A 12,094-nucleotide genomic window follows, 5' to 3' on the forward strand; every position below is an offset into this window, starting at 1 on the left:
TTCCGTGGATGTATGATGTATCTTTCTTAATCTCTTGACTCCCCTGTCCTTTTTTACATTTACCTTGGGATAGCGCCGGGGTTTATGTCCTACATGTAGATATAGCTTGATTTGATGGTCGGCGCTGCGTGCGAGAAGACCACCCATGTTGCTGTTTACGTTCGTTGTACCTATGATATGCGAATGAATGTCAAGGCTGGTTCCATATCAACATAAGGCTTACCTGGGATTCGCCAATAGAATGGACCTTCGTAGTTACAACATATCGAGCTGGACGGGTTGCGACACAGATGTATCATTCCTTTGGGCAATCTATACACATACAGATACGACACTAGAACGCCGCGTTGGATCAGGTATCCCAAGACAAAGATAATAAAACCGAACAGAAAATCAAATAGGACCAAAATCCCTTCGGTTAACAAAGAAAAGCAAGTCATGATCTGAGATGCAGTGTGCTAGAAGCAGGGAAAATGGCGCAAGCAACACTCATACTAGAAAGCGTCAGGATAGAAAGTATACAACATACAATTCGATGGAGAAGACACAGAAAGAACAAAGAGATAGGCAATCGAGTCAGCGAAAAAAAGAAAGCTCCACAAAGTGTTTCGTATCTCTTGGTAAAATGACCCATATCAACTTCTCCCTCTATTCATCGTCCATATCAAGATCAATGGCGTCGGGGTTAGCCTCGGCAGTAGCTGGCTTTTGGCCGGCAGGTGGAGGACGGTTACCTCCCTCCGGGCCGCTGCTAGCAGCCACGAAGCCAACTGGGGCACGAGCTTGACGTTCCAATTCCGCCATGGCATCAGCGCGTCGTTGGTCTTCATCGCCTTCGCCTTCTTCGCCTGTCTGGAGTTGCTGCTGGCTCCTGGCAATGGCTTGCGATGCAATGAAGTTGACGTCGGTGCTATAGATAACGTTAGAAAATGTATCATTGGCTTTATGCTGGTAGGGATCACATACTTGTATTGAGCCTGGACACTTCGCTTGACACGAAGCATCTCGGCGAAAGTATCGTCGTTTCCGTGGTTGACTTCGAATACCTCCCACTTCCGCCAGAAGGGAGCGTTTGTCCGGGGATCGCAGAATTGGGATCCGTGGCCATAGATCGCGCGAGCACGGTCGATCTCGCCGAGTCGTCGCTCCATCTCGGCGAATTTGAGACACATTTCTTTGGCCTCCTGGTCGGGCAACGCGGCAATGGCGCGCTCGTAGATTGGTCTGGTAGATGTGAGACCGAAGTTGGAAGCCGATTTTGTGATGTAGAATTCGAACATCTCGAAGCGGTCCTCGTCAGACACTGCCCGAGTTGCACGCTCGTATATCCGCATCGCGTGCCGTGCGAGACCGCGCTCTTCTTCTAAGTTGCCATACATCAGATAAAGAGACTTAGCAAACTTGGGGGGGCAATCCTCCAAGGCCTGCTCAAACAGGTCGCGGAGTCGCTCAATGCCAATCTGCCGGTCCACAGCCTTGGTCAAGTACAGGTTCCAAAGTTCGAATGCAACTGGATACGTGAAAAGATCCAAGCCTCGCTCGTATACCTTGAAAGACTCTTCGAAGTACTTGTTTTCTTCCAAGAGATTGGCGTAGTTAACGACGGTTTGGGCCGTGGCGATGCGAAGCTCAAAGATCCGCTCGTACACCTTTTTAGTTTGGTCCAGAGACGAAACACTCTCAACAAGATCGACATAGAAACTCCACAGCTTCCAGCTCTTGTGGATCCTTTGCTGCGGAGACAGTGTCTCATCGAAGTAGTCCACCGTCGATTTCTTAGGCGCCTGTGTCGCCTTCGCCATAATACTGACTGCTTTGTCGAAATTCTCGGCGCGGAGCTCCATCTCAGCCCACTCACACCAGGTCTCTGCCAGTTCAGCTACAGACTTGAACGGAACCTTGACAGCCTTGTCGAAAATGACTCTTGCAGTATCCAAGTCCCCACCGTTCTCATAAAGCTTGGCATAATTGACCCAAAGCTCGGAGAACTTCCCGAGCGCTTTCTTCGGGTTAATTGCAGCAATGGCATCTGTGTAGGTGTGGACAGATTCTTCCTTGTTGTCGCCCCAGAGTGCTACTCTCTTCTCCCATTCGATGACGTTGTGAGGGTTCTGCCGTAGAAGTACATCGTTCACCAAGAATGGTCTGCGGTCCATCAGCTGCTCGAAGCGCAGCATGCGGAGGTCAAGATCGAAGTCGGCGTCCTCGTCGGATTTACCCTTGTCAGAGCGAGCGGCTGCGCCTTCCATCAAGCTTCCAATGATAGACTCCTCGAACTCGACATAGGAGTCGAAGACGAGAGTGAAATCACGGACCGTCATGACAGTAGTGATTCCTTCCTCAAAGACATCCCGTGCCTTCTCGAAGTTGCCCTTAGTGATCCAGTATGTGGCCAACCCGGCCCACAGCTTGCCCCGCTGGTCAGCAAAGCGCTCGATACCACTCCGGAGAATGGCCTCAACATCAATCCCGACCTGAGGGCCGGTCTCAATCTTCTTGGCCTTGGAGACTAGGAGATCGACCATCTCCGACCATATCTGGAATGGACCCTTGCCATGTTTGGACTTGAATCGTGGTTCGTCAAGGATATCCATGAATTTCTTCACGGCTTCCGTATATTCACCATTTTCAACGAGAAGCTCGATGTAATCCTCGACGTTCTCGGGGTGAATTTGCATATACCGACCAAAGATCTTGATGGCGGTCTGTCCGGAAGCAGACCGAGCGAAGCCTTTGTACAGTCTCCAGATACGGTTATGCTGTGTGACCGGCAGAGCGCGAAGGGAACGGTCGAAGGTTCGTCGAGTCTGGGTCACCACGGGTTGTTGGAGCAGGAAGGAGAGGTACATCTCCCAGATGCGCGGCATCTTGTTCAGCAGGATCAGGGCCCGTTCGAAGAGGGCGTTTACTTTCTGGTACTCGGCGCGATATACCGTGGGATTGCGGCCCTTCAAATGTTCTGTTCGGAACTCCAGATACTGAGATGGTCAGTAAAAGTAGGGACTTGGAGGTTTTTTTTTCCAAAAAAAGAAAATTGTCGCTTACCATCTTCCAGAGCTTGTAGGAACGCGGTAATTGCTTGCAAGCGCGCTCCATGACCTGGTAAAAGCCATTAGGTTAGTGACGATTCTCGGCGATTGGGTTGTGGTGGGTGACGACATACAAATGCTTGCTCATAGAGGGTGCCATTTTGCTGTTTAAATTCGATGTAGGCAAGCCATGGCTTGACACTAGTAGCGTCGCGAAGCAGATCTTGTTCGTAGATAATGTCTTGATCAGTCTAGCGATGAAATACAAGTAAGCCTCGAGTTCACATGGTCCAATGGGTCAAAACTCACGATCAAGTAGAGGTCCGGCCGGGACGCAGATGGTCGATCCATCTCTGCGTGCTGCCGGTGGGATCTCGGGGGCAAAAGCGTCCCTGGCATTGCGCCACTCAGTCGAGCGAAATCCAATTACACGATCAACGTGTCAGCATAAAGGAAAATTGCATAAACGAGAGGCTGTTGGCGTGCGCGTTTAAAGCTAAACCTGTTGACGGATGAGGTTCCCACCACTGATTGTATCACGTGATTGGTCTGTATCAGGTGGGCGGTGGAGCTTTATCGGCGTCATACCAATGTGGCCGCGTTGCTCTAGCTGAACAACAAGCACTATATTGTGATCTTTGTTCTGCTGCAATCATGTCCGGTGCAGTGGTGAGTTTATTGTGGAACTGAACTCTCATATTGGCTTTATCTGATCTTTTCTCAGGGCCGAGAGGCAGTATTCCCGACTCGCCAATCATTGGGGTTGATGAAGAACAAGCTGAAGGGGGCGGAAATTGGCCATAGTTTACTAAAGAGAAAGAGTGAAGCTCTAACAAAGTAAGATTCCCATGCCTTTCTTGCTTCCTAGAGTATATGCTAACCCTCTATCCTGTGCAACAGACGTTTCCGAGGTACGATGCGACACATTCCCGTTCCCCACCTTATCGAGGCGCTAATCATACTTCGACAGACATCACACGCCGCATCGATGAAGCCAAACAAAAGATGGGTCGGGTCATGCAGATTGCTGCCTTCTCGCTGGCTGAAGTGACCTACGCTGTAGGCGGAGATATCGGCTACCAGATCCAGGAGTCGGCCAAGCAGGCCCGTTTCCGCGTGCGAGCCAAGCAAGAGAACGTTTCTGGTGTTCTTCTACCTACGTTTGAAAGCTACACGCAGGAGGGCGTCAATGACTTCGGTCTGACAGGTCTAGGGAAGGGAGGACAGCAGATTCAACGCTGTCGGGAGACATATGCACGGGCCGTGGAGACATTGGTGGAACTGGCGAGCTTACAGGTATGCATGGTGTCTATGTAGTGGATTGGGATATCACTCACCAATTATGCCAGACTGCCTTCCTGATTCTTGATGAGGTGATCAAGGTTGTCAACCGCAGAGGTAAGTCATTTCCTCGTTGATTGTAACTGGCTATGGCTGGCAACTAACTGGCGTGATATAGTAAATGCAATGTAAGATCGGAACTTGTGAATCGGGTCCTTGTTCGGGATACTAATATTCTTCAACAGTGAGCATGTTATCATTCCTCGGACCGAGAACACCATCAAATGTATGTACCGTCTACTTCAAGTGTCTTTTGTATAGGCTAACATTTTTGAAGACATCAACTCCGAACTCGATGAGCTCGACCGAGAAGAATTCTACCGCCTGAAGAAGGTTTCAGGCAAGAAGCAGAGGGACGTTGCTGCCGCAGATGCTGAGATCCTCGCGGCCCGGCAAAAGGCAGCAGAAGAGCAAGCAGCAAACCCCAAGGCGCCTGCTGCTACTGCTGTCCCAGTTCAAGAGGAAGAGACGGTAGATGTTCTGGGCGAGCAGGAAGACAACGATGTGATTTTCTAGACTGCTATTTTGTTTCGTATTGATACTCTATTCTTGTTGACATCCTTTTTGACCGTGGCATGTACCACTTTGTATGCTCATACTTGTTTTAGCCCTGCGGCTTGTTTCATCTACTTTGGGAAAATTGAACTTGATGTGATACGCAATCTTGACGCATTGCGACAGCAAGAGGACAGTGGTAAAACTCTCCATATTTCTAATACACATGTGCTCGAGACAAGACCTTCCAAACGCCAGAAAGAACGAGACCGGGATATTTTGTAGGATGCAACAAACCACTCACGACTACTGTCGCTGGTAGGTAACGCGAATCGCCTTGCCCTGGTCGCCCATGGGCATGCCCGACGTAGCCTCCTTCGCGCTGATTGCTCCAGCCTCGGCCTCGTATTCGACGAATGCAATTCCCTTGCGACCGGGTACCAATCTGACTTCCTGGAATCCCTCGAACCGGCCAAAGATAGCAGACAGGCCTTCCTGGGTTGCGTCGTCCGGCAGTTCCCGCAAGAACAGAATCTTGTTGGGTGGTAGGTACTCGTCCGGAACGACGGCAGTGGTGGCAGCAGTGGTGGGCTTGAGACCGGCACCTTTGGTGGTCTTGGCTGGGCGTGCGGGTTCGGCGGCGGCAGCAGGACGCTTGAGCTTCTTCTGTGCTTCGAGGGCCTCGTGGGCTTGCTTACGCTCTGTAGACAATCATCATTAGCATGAACTGAGTCTTTGCATATGCTGCGCCAGTGTCTATCCAACGTACCTTTCTCAGCTAACCGTCTCCGCTTGTGAGCCTCCAGCTCGTCGCCGCCGCTTTCCCGCTGGACTGTCGCATCGCTGGGCGTCTTCGCGTAATCCAGAACCATAGGCTTCTCAAATAGATCGAAGCCATTGATGTCCTCAATAGCACGGGTAGCCGATTCGATGTTGTCAAAGACAATGAAGGCCTGGCCCTTAGCCTTGAGGTTGGTCTTTGCGACGATCTCTAGAATGGTACCATATTCGGAGAAAATCTCTTCCAGGGCGTGCTTCAACTGGTCAACCTTGATTCGCTCGTCTAGATTCTTGACCTAATCAGTGCAAAGGGATCCGGTCAGTATGGTAACGCGGAAGCGGAGTGCTGATATGATAGAGGGGGAGGGACAGGCGCACATATACTCTGTGAAGATTCGTTAGTATGAGGATCGATTATGCAGATATAGTACTCACGTCGCATTTGGAGGAATGCCAGCTGCTGAGACGGCTGCCATGTTTGCGACTGTTGGGAGCTCTAGAAACCAACGAGGTCAAGCTTCCGGTTGACTTGAGGCGGAGGGAATGGAAATTGGGGAGCTATTGCCATATAATACATAATAGTAGACCAGTATATATCAACTAGCATCATTGGTCTAGTGGTAGAATTCGTCGTTGCCATCGACGAGGCCCGTGTTCGATTCACGGATGATGCACTATTTCTTTTTTTGTTTTTGTTCTATGCTTCTGTCATCTTTTTTTTTTTACCGATGGCTATATTTCAGTTACTACTATGATCAAGCAACCCTACAACATAACTAATTTATTCCATACTATTCAGGTTTGAAATTTATCCATCGCTACCCCCGTATATGTACGTTTAATTAGGTCGTCCCTTTTTGGTATGGGTGAAGCCCAATTTTGTGCATTGCAGAATATATTGCTCCATAGCCTGGGAAGGGTTACATTCTTAACACCGAAACAGATCATCTTCACGTTCCGCCGATCTTCGGCTTCCATATAGTAGATACGCAATTGGCATACAACATACTAGTATTAGCATACTCAAGGGGGTAGATCCGGGAGATCAAGCTCACTCTTTAAACCTTTTTTTGAGGCGCAAATGTAAGGTTCGAGAGATAAGAGATTACCACGGATTCACCCGTGAAGTCTTGGCGCTTGCCTTTGGCCCACCCAACTGAGACCTGAGTCGGGCCCCCGTGGTATCCAAAAGGGGTTGGATATCAATCCCGCAATCCCGCAATCCCCTATAAGACCCGAATCATGTATTCCTCGAGAAACTAGCTGGCCATCTTGGCACAAACAATATGCGCCTCGCATCCTTGCTATCTCTCGCGACCCTGGCGAGCATTGGCATAGCCAAAACCCCAGGTTGCGGTCGAGACATACCTTCCAAATATCCAAAAGCAGGATCGAGCGAGTCCCTCAGCCTCCCAGACTCAGACCGAGAGTACAGATTATTCATCCCGGCCAACTATGACAAGAACACGCCAACCCCGGTATACTTCTCCTTCCACGGGGCGTCGCGCGACATGGTAGAGGAAGAAGATCTGTCACAATTTTCAAACCCGGAATTCAACCCCAATGGGATCGCCATCTACCCAAACAGCAAGAATGGGTATTGGCTCTCCAGCCCGAGTGCCGACAAGTCGCGCCCCAACGATCTAGACTTCATCGACGATCTGCTCACACACATGGAAGAAACCCTCTGCATCGACACAAGCAGAGTATACTCGGCGGGCAAGTCAAATGGCGGCGGATTCACCAGCGTCATCGCCTGCAACGCCACGGTTGGAAGCCGGTTTGCGGCTTTTGCGGCTGTCAGCGGTGCCTGGTATGATACAGCCGACATGAAGGGTGTGGGGCCATGTGCCCCCGCCAAGCGGGATCAGGGATATCCTTTCCTGGAGTTCCATGGTACGGTCGATACGACCGCGCCTATCGATGGCGAAGACGACGCCAAGCTGCCTGTCATAGATGTCCTGCAGACCTGGGCGGCTCAAAATGGATGCGGGGACAATGCGCAGCCGACCAGCAATGAGACTATCTTTGATGACCCGCTTGTGAAGCATGCTTCTTGGGACTGTAACGGGCTGAAAGGCATTGTTCAGCATTACCGCGAGAACGGAAATGGCCATTGCTGGCCAAGTACTGTTGGAAATGATGACTTTGACCGAAATTCTGAGCAGTGCCCGTTGGGCAAGTCTGAATTCAATGCGACTCAATACATATTTGACTTCTTCGCGGAGGATCACTCGAGCAAGTCTAACACAGCGATTACCAGCACAAGTACCGGCACAGCACCTACAAGTACCCATCACAACCAAAGTCCAAAGATGTCACACCCCATGTCCATACATGCTTTGTATCTTGTATTTTCAGCTGTTGTTATTAGTTCGATGCTTATTTAAGCTCTATGCGATTTCTGTGGAGCGGCTATCTAGCCTTCCAGAGAAAGAATGACCTTCAAATTATCCACCTGGGGCTTCAGCTGTTTAGGCGAAGCAGACCAGTCTTCGTACTTGGCAATATCAGAGTCCGTCACAACAAATAGGTATTCTGCAGAGCTCGATCGGACCTAAAAACTGTCAGTGCCGCAGATCTATGGGTTTGGCGTCTAACATACCCTTGGGAAAGGATGCAAAAGCAACCCGGTCATCTTCTTCAAAACGCCCGCCCGTAACGAGTCAACCCTCGATAATGCAGCATAGGCCTTGACTGCAGCTTCCAATCGAGCTATGTTTGCAGACCTGAAATGTGCTTTCTGAACTAGCGTGAACAATTTTCGGAAACTAGAGAGAAAGAAGATGTCAGGGGATGGTGTACATATAGAAGCAGTAGAAGACACGAGTTCACAAACCTTGGATCTGAGGCTTCCGGGATAACAGGAATGTAGCTGTCAATTAAAAATGCAACAAACTCGACTGCAGGAATGGCAAAACGGTCATCTTGAAGGTTGTCACCCAGCACTGTGGAAAGGTCCTGCAAGAAGACCATCAATATCTTCTGGCGTCGGTGTTGGGCTTGGGAATTGAGGAATTGAGTCAGAGCTGAGCGAGATGCTCGGACGAGGCCTTCTGCTCCCGAGATAGCAGAGGTAGCAAGTCCTTGCAACAAGGGAAGACGAAGCCAGTCAATATCCTGCAGAGTAAGTATCTGAGCGAAGTACTCTTGTGACGAAACATGACTGAAGTGTTCGAATTTCCTGTTTTTATTAGCATCTGATATAAATTGGTTGCTTTGTTGGTGATTGATTACTTTTCGATTGGAGGTAGATCCCCCGCTGATTCCCAGAAGACTTGTAGAGAAAGCCATGCCTGTAGTCTAACCTTGTCGAGCTTTTCGCATGCAAGACGGCAAAGACACCCGACCAAGTTTTGAATCAATGGTGAGCGTGACGTTGAGTCCAATTGTCTTTGAAGCACGATGGGGACTGCTTGGATTGCCTCGACTCGAATAAGAGATCCAATATCACCTCGTCTGTCAGTGGTGTAATCATTCAAGAATCCGACGAAGTTGCTCGCGACCGTATCGGTGGTAGCTAGTGTTTTGTTAGCCCATGCTCATACCAGCTAGTAAACAAATTATATTCGACATACCCATATAGGGCAAGATACTGGTGGCCAAGCACTTCACAGCAGCGACTCGTTTCTCAATGAACTCTTCCTTCCCGGTGTAACGAAGAATTTCGGTGACGATGTCTTCTTGGACAACACTTTGTGCTCCGAGTTGCTTAAACACCGTACCGAGTGCTAGGATTTGGCCGCGACCTGTTGGCAATCTCCATGAAGTACGGAGATGGGAGAACCAAGTACGCACAGTTTCTTCCTGCTTGGATGGCGGTAGGAGAGGAAACAGCTGCGCTAAGGCGGTTGAAGATGTCTCAATCGAGATGTCATCATTTCGAGAAACACAGAGGGACAGGATTTGGAGTGTTCGGTTCAGAAGTGGCTCTAAAGGTTGAGCTAGACCTGCCTTGATGGTAGACCGAGAGAGCGAGGAGATCAAGCAAGATGATGCCTCCGCCGTCAATTCGGGGCGTGAAGTCTGGAAGGTCAAGTCATCATCGGTAGGGCTTGATGCAGAACCAAAGATATCCCAGATATTGGCCACTTGAGAGGAGACAGCCCTGGCTTCTGGGGTATCTCTCTTCTCCACCGATGCTTCCCATTCTGAAGTAAAAGCATCGACCGTGGCAGCAATAGACAACAGACAGCCATGTCGTGATTCCACATCATTCCGAGAGATGCTGGAGAACATTTGCAGCAATTTATCCAAGACCAGACTCATGGTTTTGAATAGCTCTTGCGTACTCAAAATTCCAATAGACTTAGCCGCATGTCTTCTGGACTCGGCATCTGGAGAACCAATGCCTCTCCAACCCATCAAAGCGTCCAGAAGTGGACTCCAATAAACCTGATCCAGAGAGGCTGTTGCTTTGGCAACGTCAATTAGTGCACGAGAACGTCGTGCAACGGCGTGATAATCCACAACCTGCACGAGGGGAATGCCCTGCGCGATGGTATTGGGATGACGACCAATCAACTCCTGCAGCGCAGCAGACGACCCGCGTCGGATGTTCCCAGATGGATCGATACAGGCAGCACAGATAAGTTCCACGGCCAGCTTTTGTAGAACATCAACCTCTTTCTGGCCAGATTGCGAAGCCACTACCTGGGGCTGCAGCGCCAGGAGTTCTCGCGTTGTGTACTTTCGAGACATGGCCCAAATACCGAAGCATGCCGCATCTCGAACACCAGTTCCCACAGAGCCACCTGTAGAAGATCTTTGCTCAAAACCCAAACCAGACACAAGTGATTGGAGAATCTCAGGGAGTTGGTGAATAGGAGGTGCCCGGCGGAAAAGTAAATGTGACAGTGTCAGGATTAATCCTTGCCATCGCTGGGCATCGACTGCACTGAGATTACGTTTAAGGGTGTGTATGCCAATCTTCCGCGCTTCAGATGGCGTGACGAGAGAGCCATCGTTTTTCTCAAAAAGGATGTTCTCTCCCAGCGAGCCAATGACCGCTTCGATGACCTCGGTCCCCATTTCTGGGTCTAACTTCAACGTGATAATGCTGAGTGCTTTACTCGCGGCAAATCGCACGGGTGTATCTTTGTCGGCCAAGGACACCAAGAAATGATCGATTGCATCTTCCAATATGGTCGATAACTGGTCATCATTGATGCGAGGGTCACCTCTCTCATTCAAAGATAAAGCCATGATTGTGATGTTGCGGAGGATCTTGACAACAAACTTTCTGGCCAACGCCGAAGACTGAATTGTCGCAGATACTGAAGACGACTTCCCTTGAAATACACTGAGAGTCTGCTGGAAGACATAATTGATCAAGGGAGCAAAGTCCTCTACCTGGCCCGATCCACCCAAGCGAGCAATGAATGTGAGGACCCCAATACAAGCGTAGACAGAGGGCGATTCGACGTTCTCCGTCGGCTGGATTAGAGCAAACGCCCACTTTGTCAGACCTATAAGCACACCGAGGGCTTGCATATCCCCACGCAAAGCCAATCGTGCCAAAAGCGCTGTCGCTGCCTCGCGTTCTTTGCCCGACGCACCAATATAGTGCAGCGACAAGGAAAGAAGCGACCTGGCAACCATAGGAGTCTCAGATGGTAACCAAGTCAACTGCTGCAGATTGTCATAGGGTACCGGAATGTCATCTGATGATAAAGAAGACAAGTCGAAAGGAGCAAGCAGGAGATGTGAAAGCCAGACCAGCATCACATAGCGTTCTTCCCAGATGAGTCGCTGGGTTTCAGATTCGACCGGTTCTTCAGGATTAGGCGGCCGAACCGCATCCCATTCGATGAAGGCCCGAATCATTGAATCAAGATATTTAGGCTCATTGTTTAGGAACCTGCTAATCACCTTTACGCCACGGACTTTGCAGAAAGTGTAAAGTAGCCTGCAGATGGCTCTTGGGAGGGGATACTGGCTTCCTGCCTGGGATGACTTCGCCGAACCACAGCCATACTGGGTGCGGTGCTTGATCAGATATGCTAGAAAAGCGTCCACTAAAGGAGGCAGCAACTTCTGCAAGTGTGGATCTAAGAGTTGAGGCCACTCTTGAAAGGGTTCAAGCTATGGATACCATCAGTAAATAAGAACAGAGAGATAACGAAGAGAGATCCTATGCGGTGAGGTCTTACAAGGCTGACAAGCTTCTCTGTTTTCGTGACCTGCGCCCATTTACGTGGGGTGCGGAGGGGAGTCCCAGTTTGGGCTCTCCACAATAGCGAGGGGAGCTTTGCCGAAAACTCGGACACCAAATCCCCAGAGGCCCGTTGAAGCTTCACTTCTCGATCCTCGGCGGCATCCATGGTGGAATGCTGGGTGATGCAGTCTTGAAGATTGCAGTGTTGGGAATAGCGTCAACAGCGGGACCGGTCATGTGACGCGTAAGTATATAAAACGTTTACTATTTCGTTCACCATACAACTCTTAAG

At 49.9% G+C, this 12,094-nt stretch overlaps 5 protein-coding genes across 5 annotated transcripts; 2 read left to right on the forward strand and 3 right to left on the reverse strand.

Annotated features, from left to right (window-relative positions):
• Nucleotides 1-648: 648 nt before the first annotated feature.
• N7525_007173 (mRNA splicing protein SYF1) lies at nucleotides 649-3,512 on the reverse strand (the record flags this gene model as incomplete). Its single annotated transcript, XM_002567698.2, has 5 exons — nucleotides 3,339-3,512; nucleotides 3,164-3,280; nucleotides 3,046-3,099; nucleotides 967-2,978; nucleotides 649-910 (listed from the first exon to the last, which is right to left on the reverse strand). Exons 1-5 carry the CDS (start codon nucleotides 3,426-3,428, stop codon nucleotides 649-651), a joined length of 2,535 nt encoding a protein of 844 aa, XP_002567744.2. The 5' UTR covers nucleotides 3,429-3,512.
• Nucleotides 3,513-3,683: 171 nt separating this feature from the next.
• On the forward strand, nucleotides 3,684-4,886 carry N7525_007174 (H(+)-transporting V1 sector ATPase subunit D; the record flags this gene model as incomplete). Its single annotated transcript, XM_002567699.1, has 8 exons — nucleotides 3,684-3,698; nucleotides 3,754-3,866; nucleotides 3,930-3,940; nucleotides 4,000-4,325; nucleotides 4,379-4,427; nucleotides 4,489-4,498; nucleotides 4,556-4,596; nucleotides 4,648-4,886. The coding sequence occupies 8 exons, from the start codon at nucleotides 3,684-3,686 to the stop codon at nucleotides 4,884-4,886; spliced, it is 804 nt and encodes a 267-aa protein (XP_002567745.1).
• A 285-nt stretch (nucleotides 4,887-5,171) lies between these two features.
• N7525_007175 (U1A/U2B'/SNF family RNA-binding protein) lies at nucleotides 5,172-6,121 on the reverse strand (the record flags this gene model as incomplete). The annotated part of the gene is made up of 4 exons (XM_002567700.1): nucleotides 5,172-5,566; nucleotides 5,635-5,941; nucleotides 6,024-6,030; nucleotides 6,081-6,121. 4 exons carry the CDS (start codon nucleotides 6,119-6,121, stop codon nucleotides 5,172-5,174), a joined length of 750 nt encoding a protein of 249 aa, XP_002567746.1.
• An 810-nt stretch (nucleotides 6,122-6,931) lies between these two features.
• Nucleotides 6,932-8,035, forward strand: N7525_007176 (CE1 family esterase; the record flags this gene model as incomplete). The annotated part of the gene is made up of 1 exon (XM_061213930.1): nucleotides 6,932-8,035. The coding sequence occupies one exon, from the start codon at nucleotides 6,932-6,934 to the stop codon at nucleotides 8,033-8,035; it is 1,104 nt and encodes a 367-aa protein (XP_061068361.1).
• Nucleotides 8,036-8,064: 29 nt separating this feature from the next.
• Nucleotides 8,065-11,968, reverse strand: N7525_007177 (tubulin-specific chaperone D; the record flags this gene model as incomplete). Its single annotated transcript, XM_061213931.1, has 6 exons — nucleotides 8,065-8,202; nucleotides 8,251-8,416; nucleotides 8,485-8,829; nucleotides 8,883-9,165; nucleotides 9,224-11,729; nucleotides 11,798-11,968. 6 exons carry the CDS (start codon nucleotides 11,966-11,968, stop codon nucleotides 8,065-8,067), a joined length of 3,609 nt encoding a protein of 1,202 aa, XP_061068362.1.
• Between the last annotated feature and the right edge of the window lie 126 nt (nucleotides 11,969-12,094).

The sequence above is a fragment of the Penicillium rubens genome (genome assembly GCF_028828025.1).
Source record: "Penicillium rubens strain IBT 27055 chromosome Unknown utg000003l_segment0_segment0, whole genome shotgun sequence".
Classification (NCBI taxonomy): domain Eukaryota; kingdom Fungi; phylum Ascomycota; class Eurotiomycetes; order Eurotiales; family Aspergillaceae; genus Penicillium; species Penicillium rubens.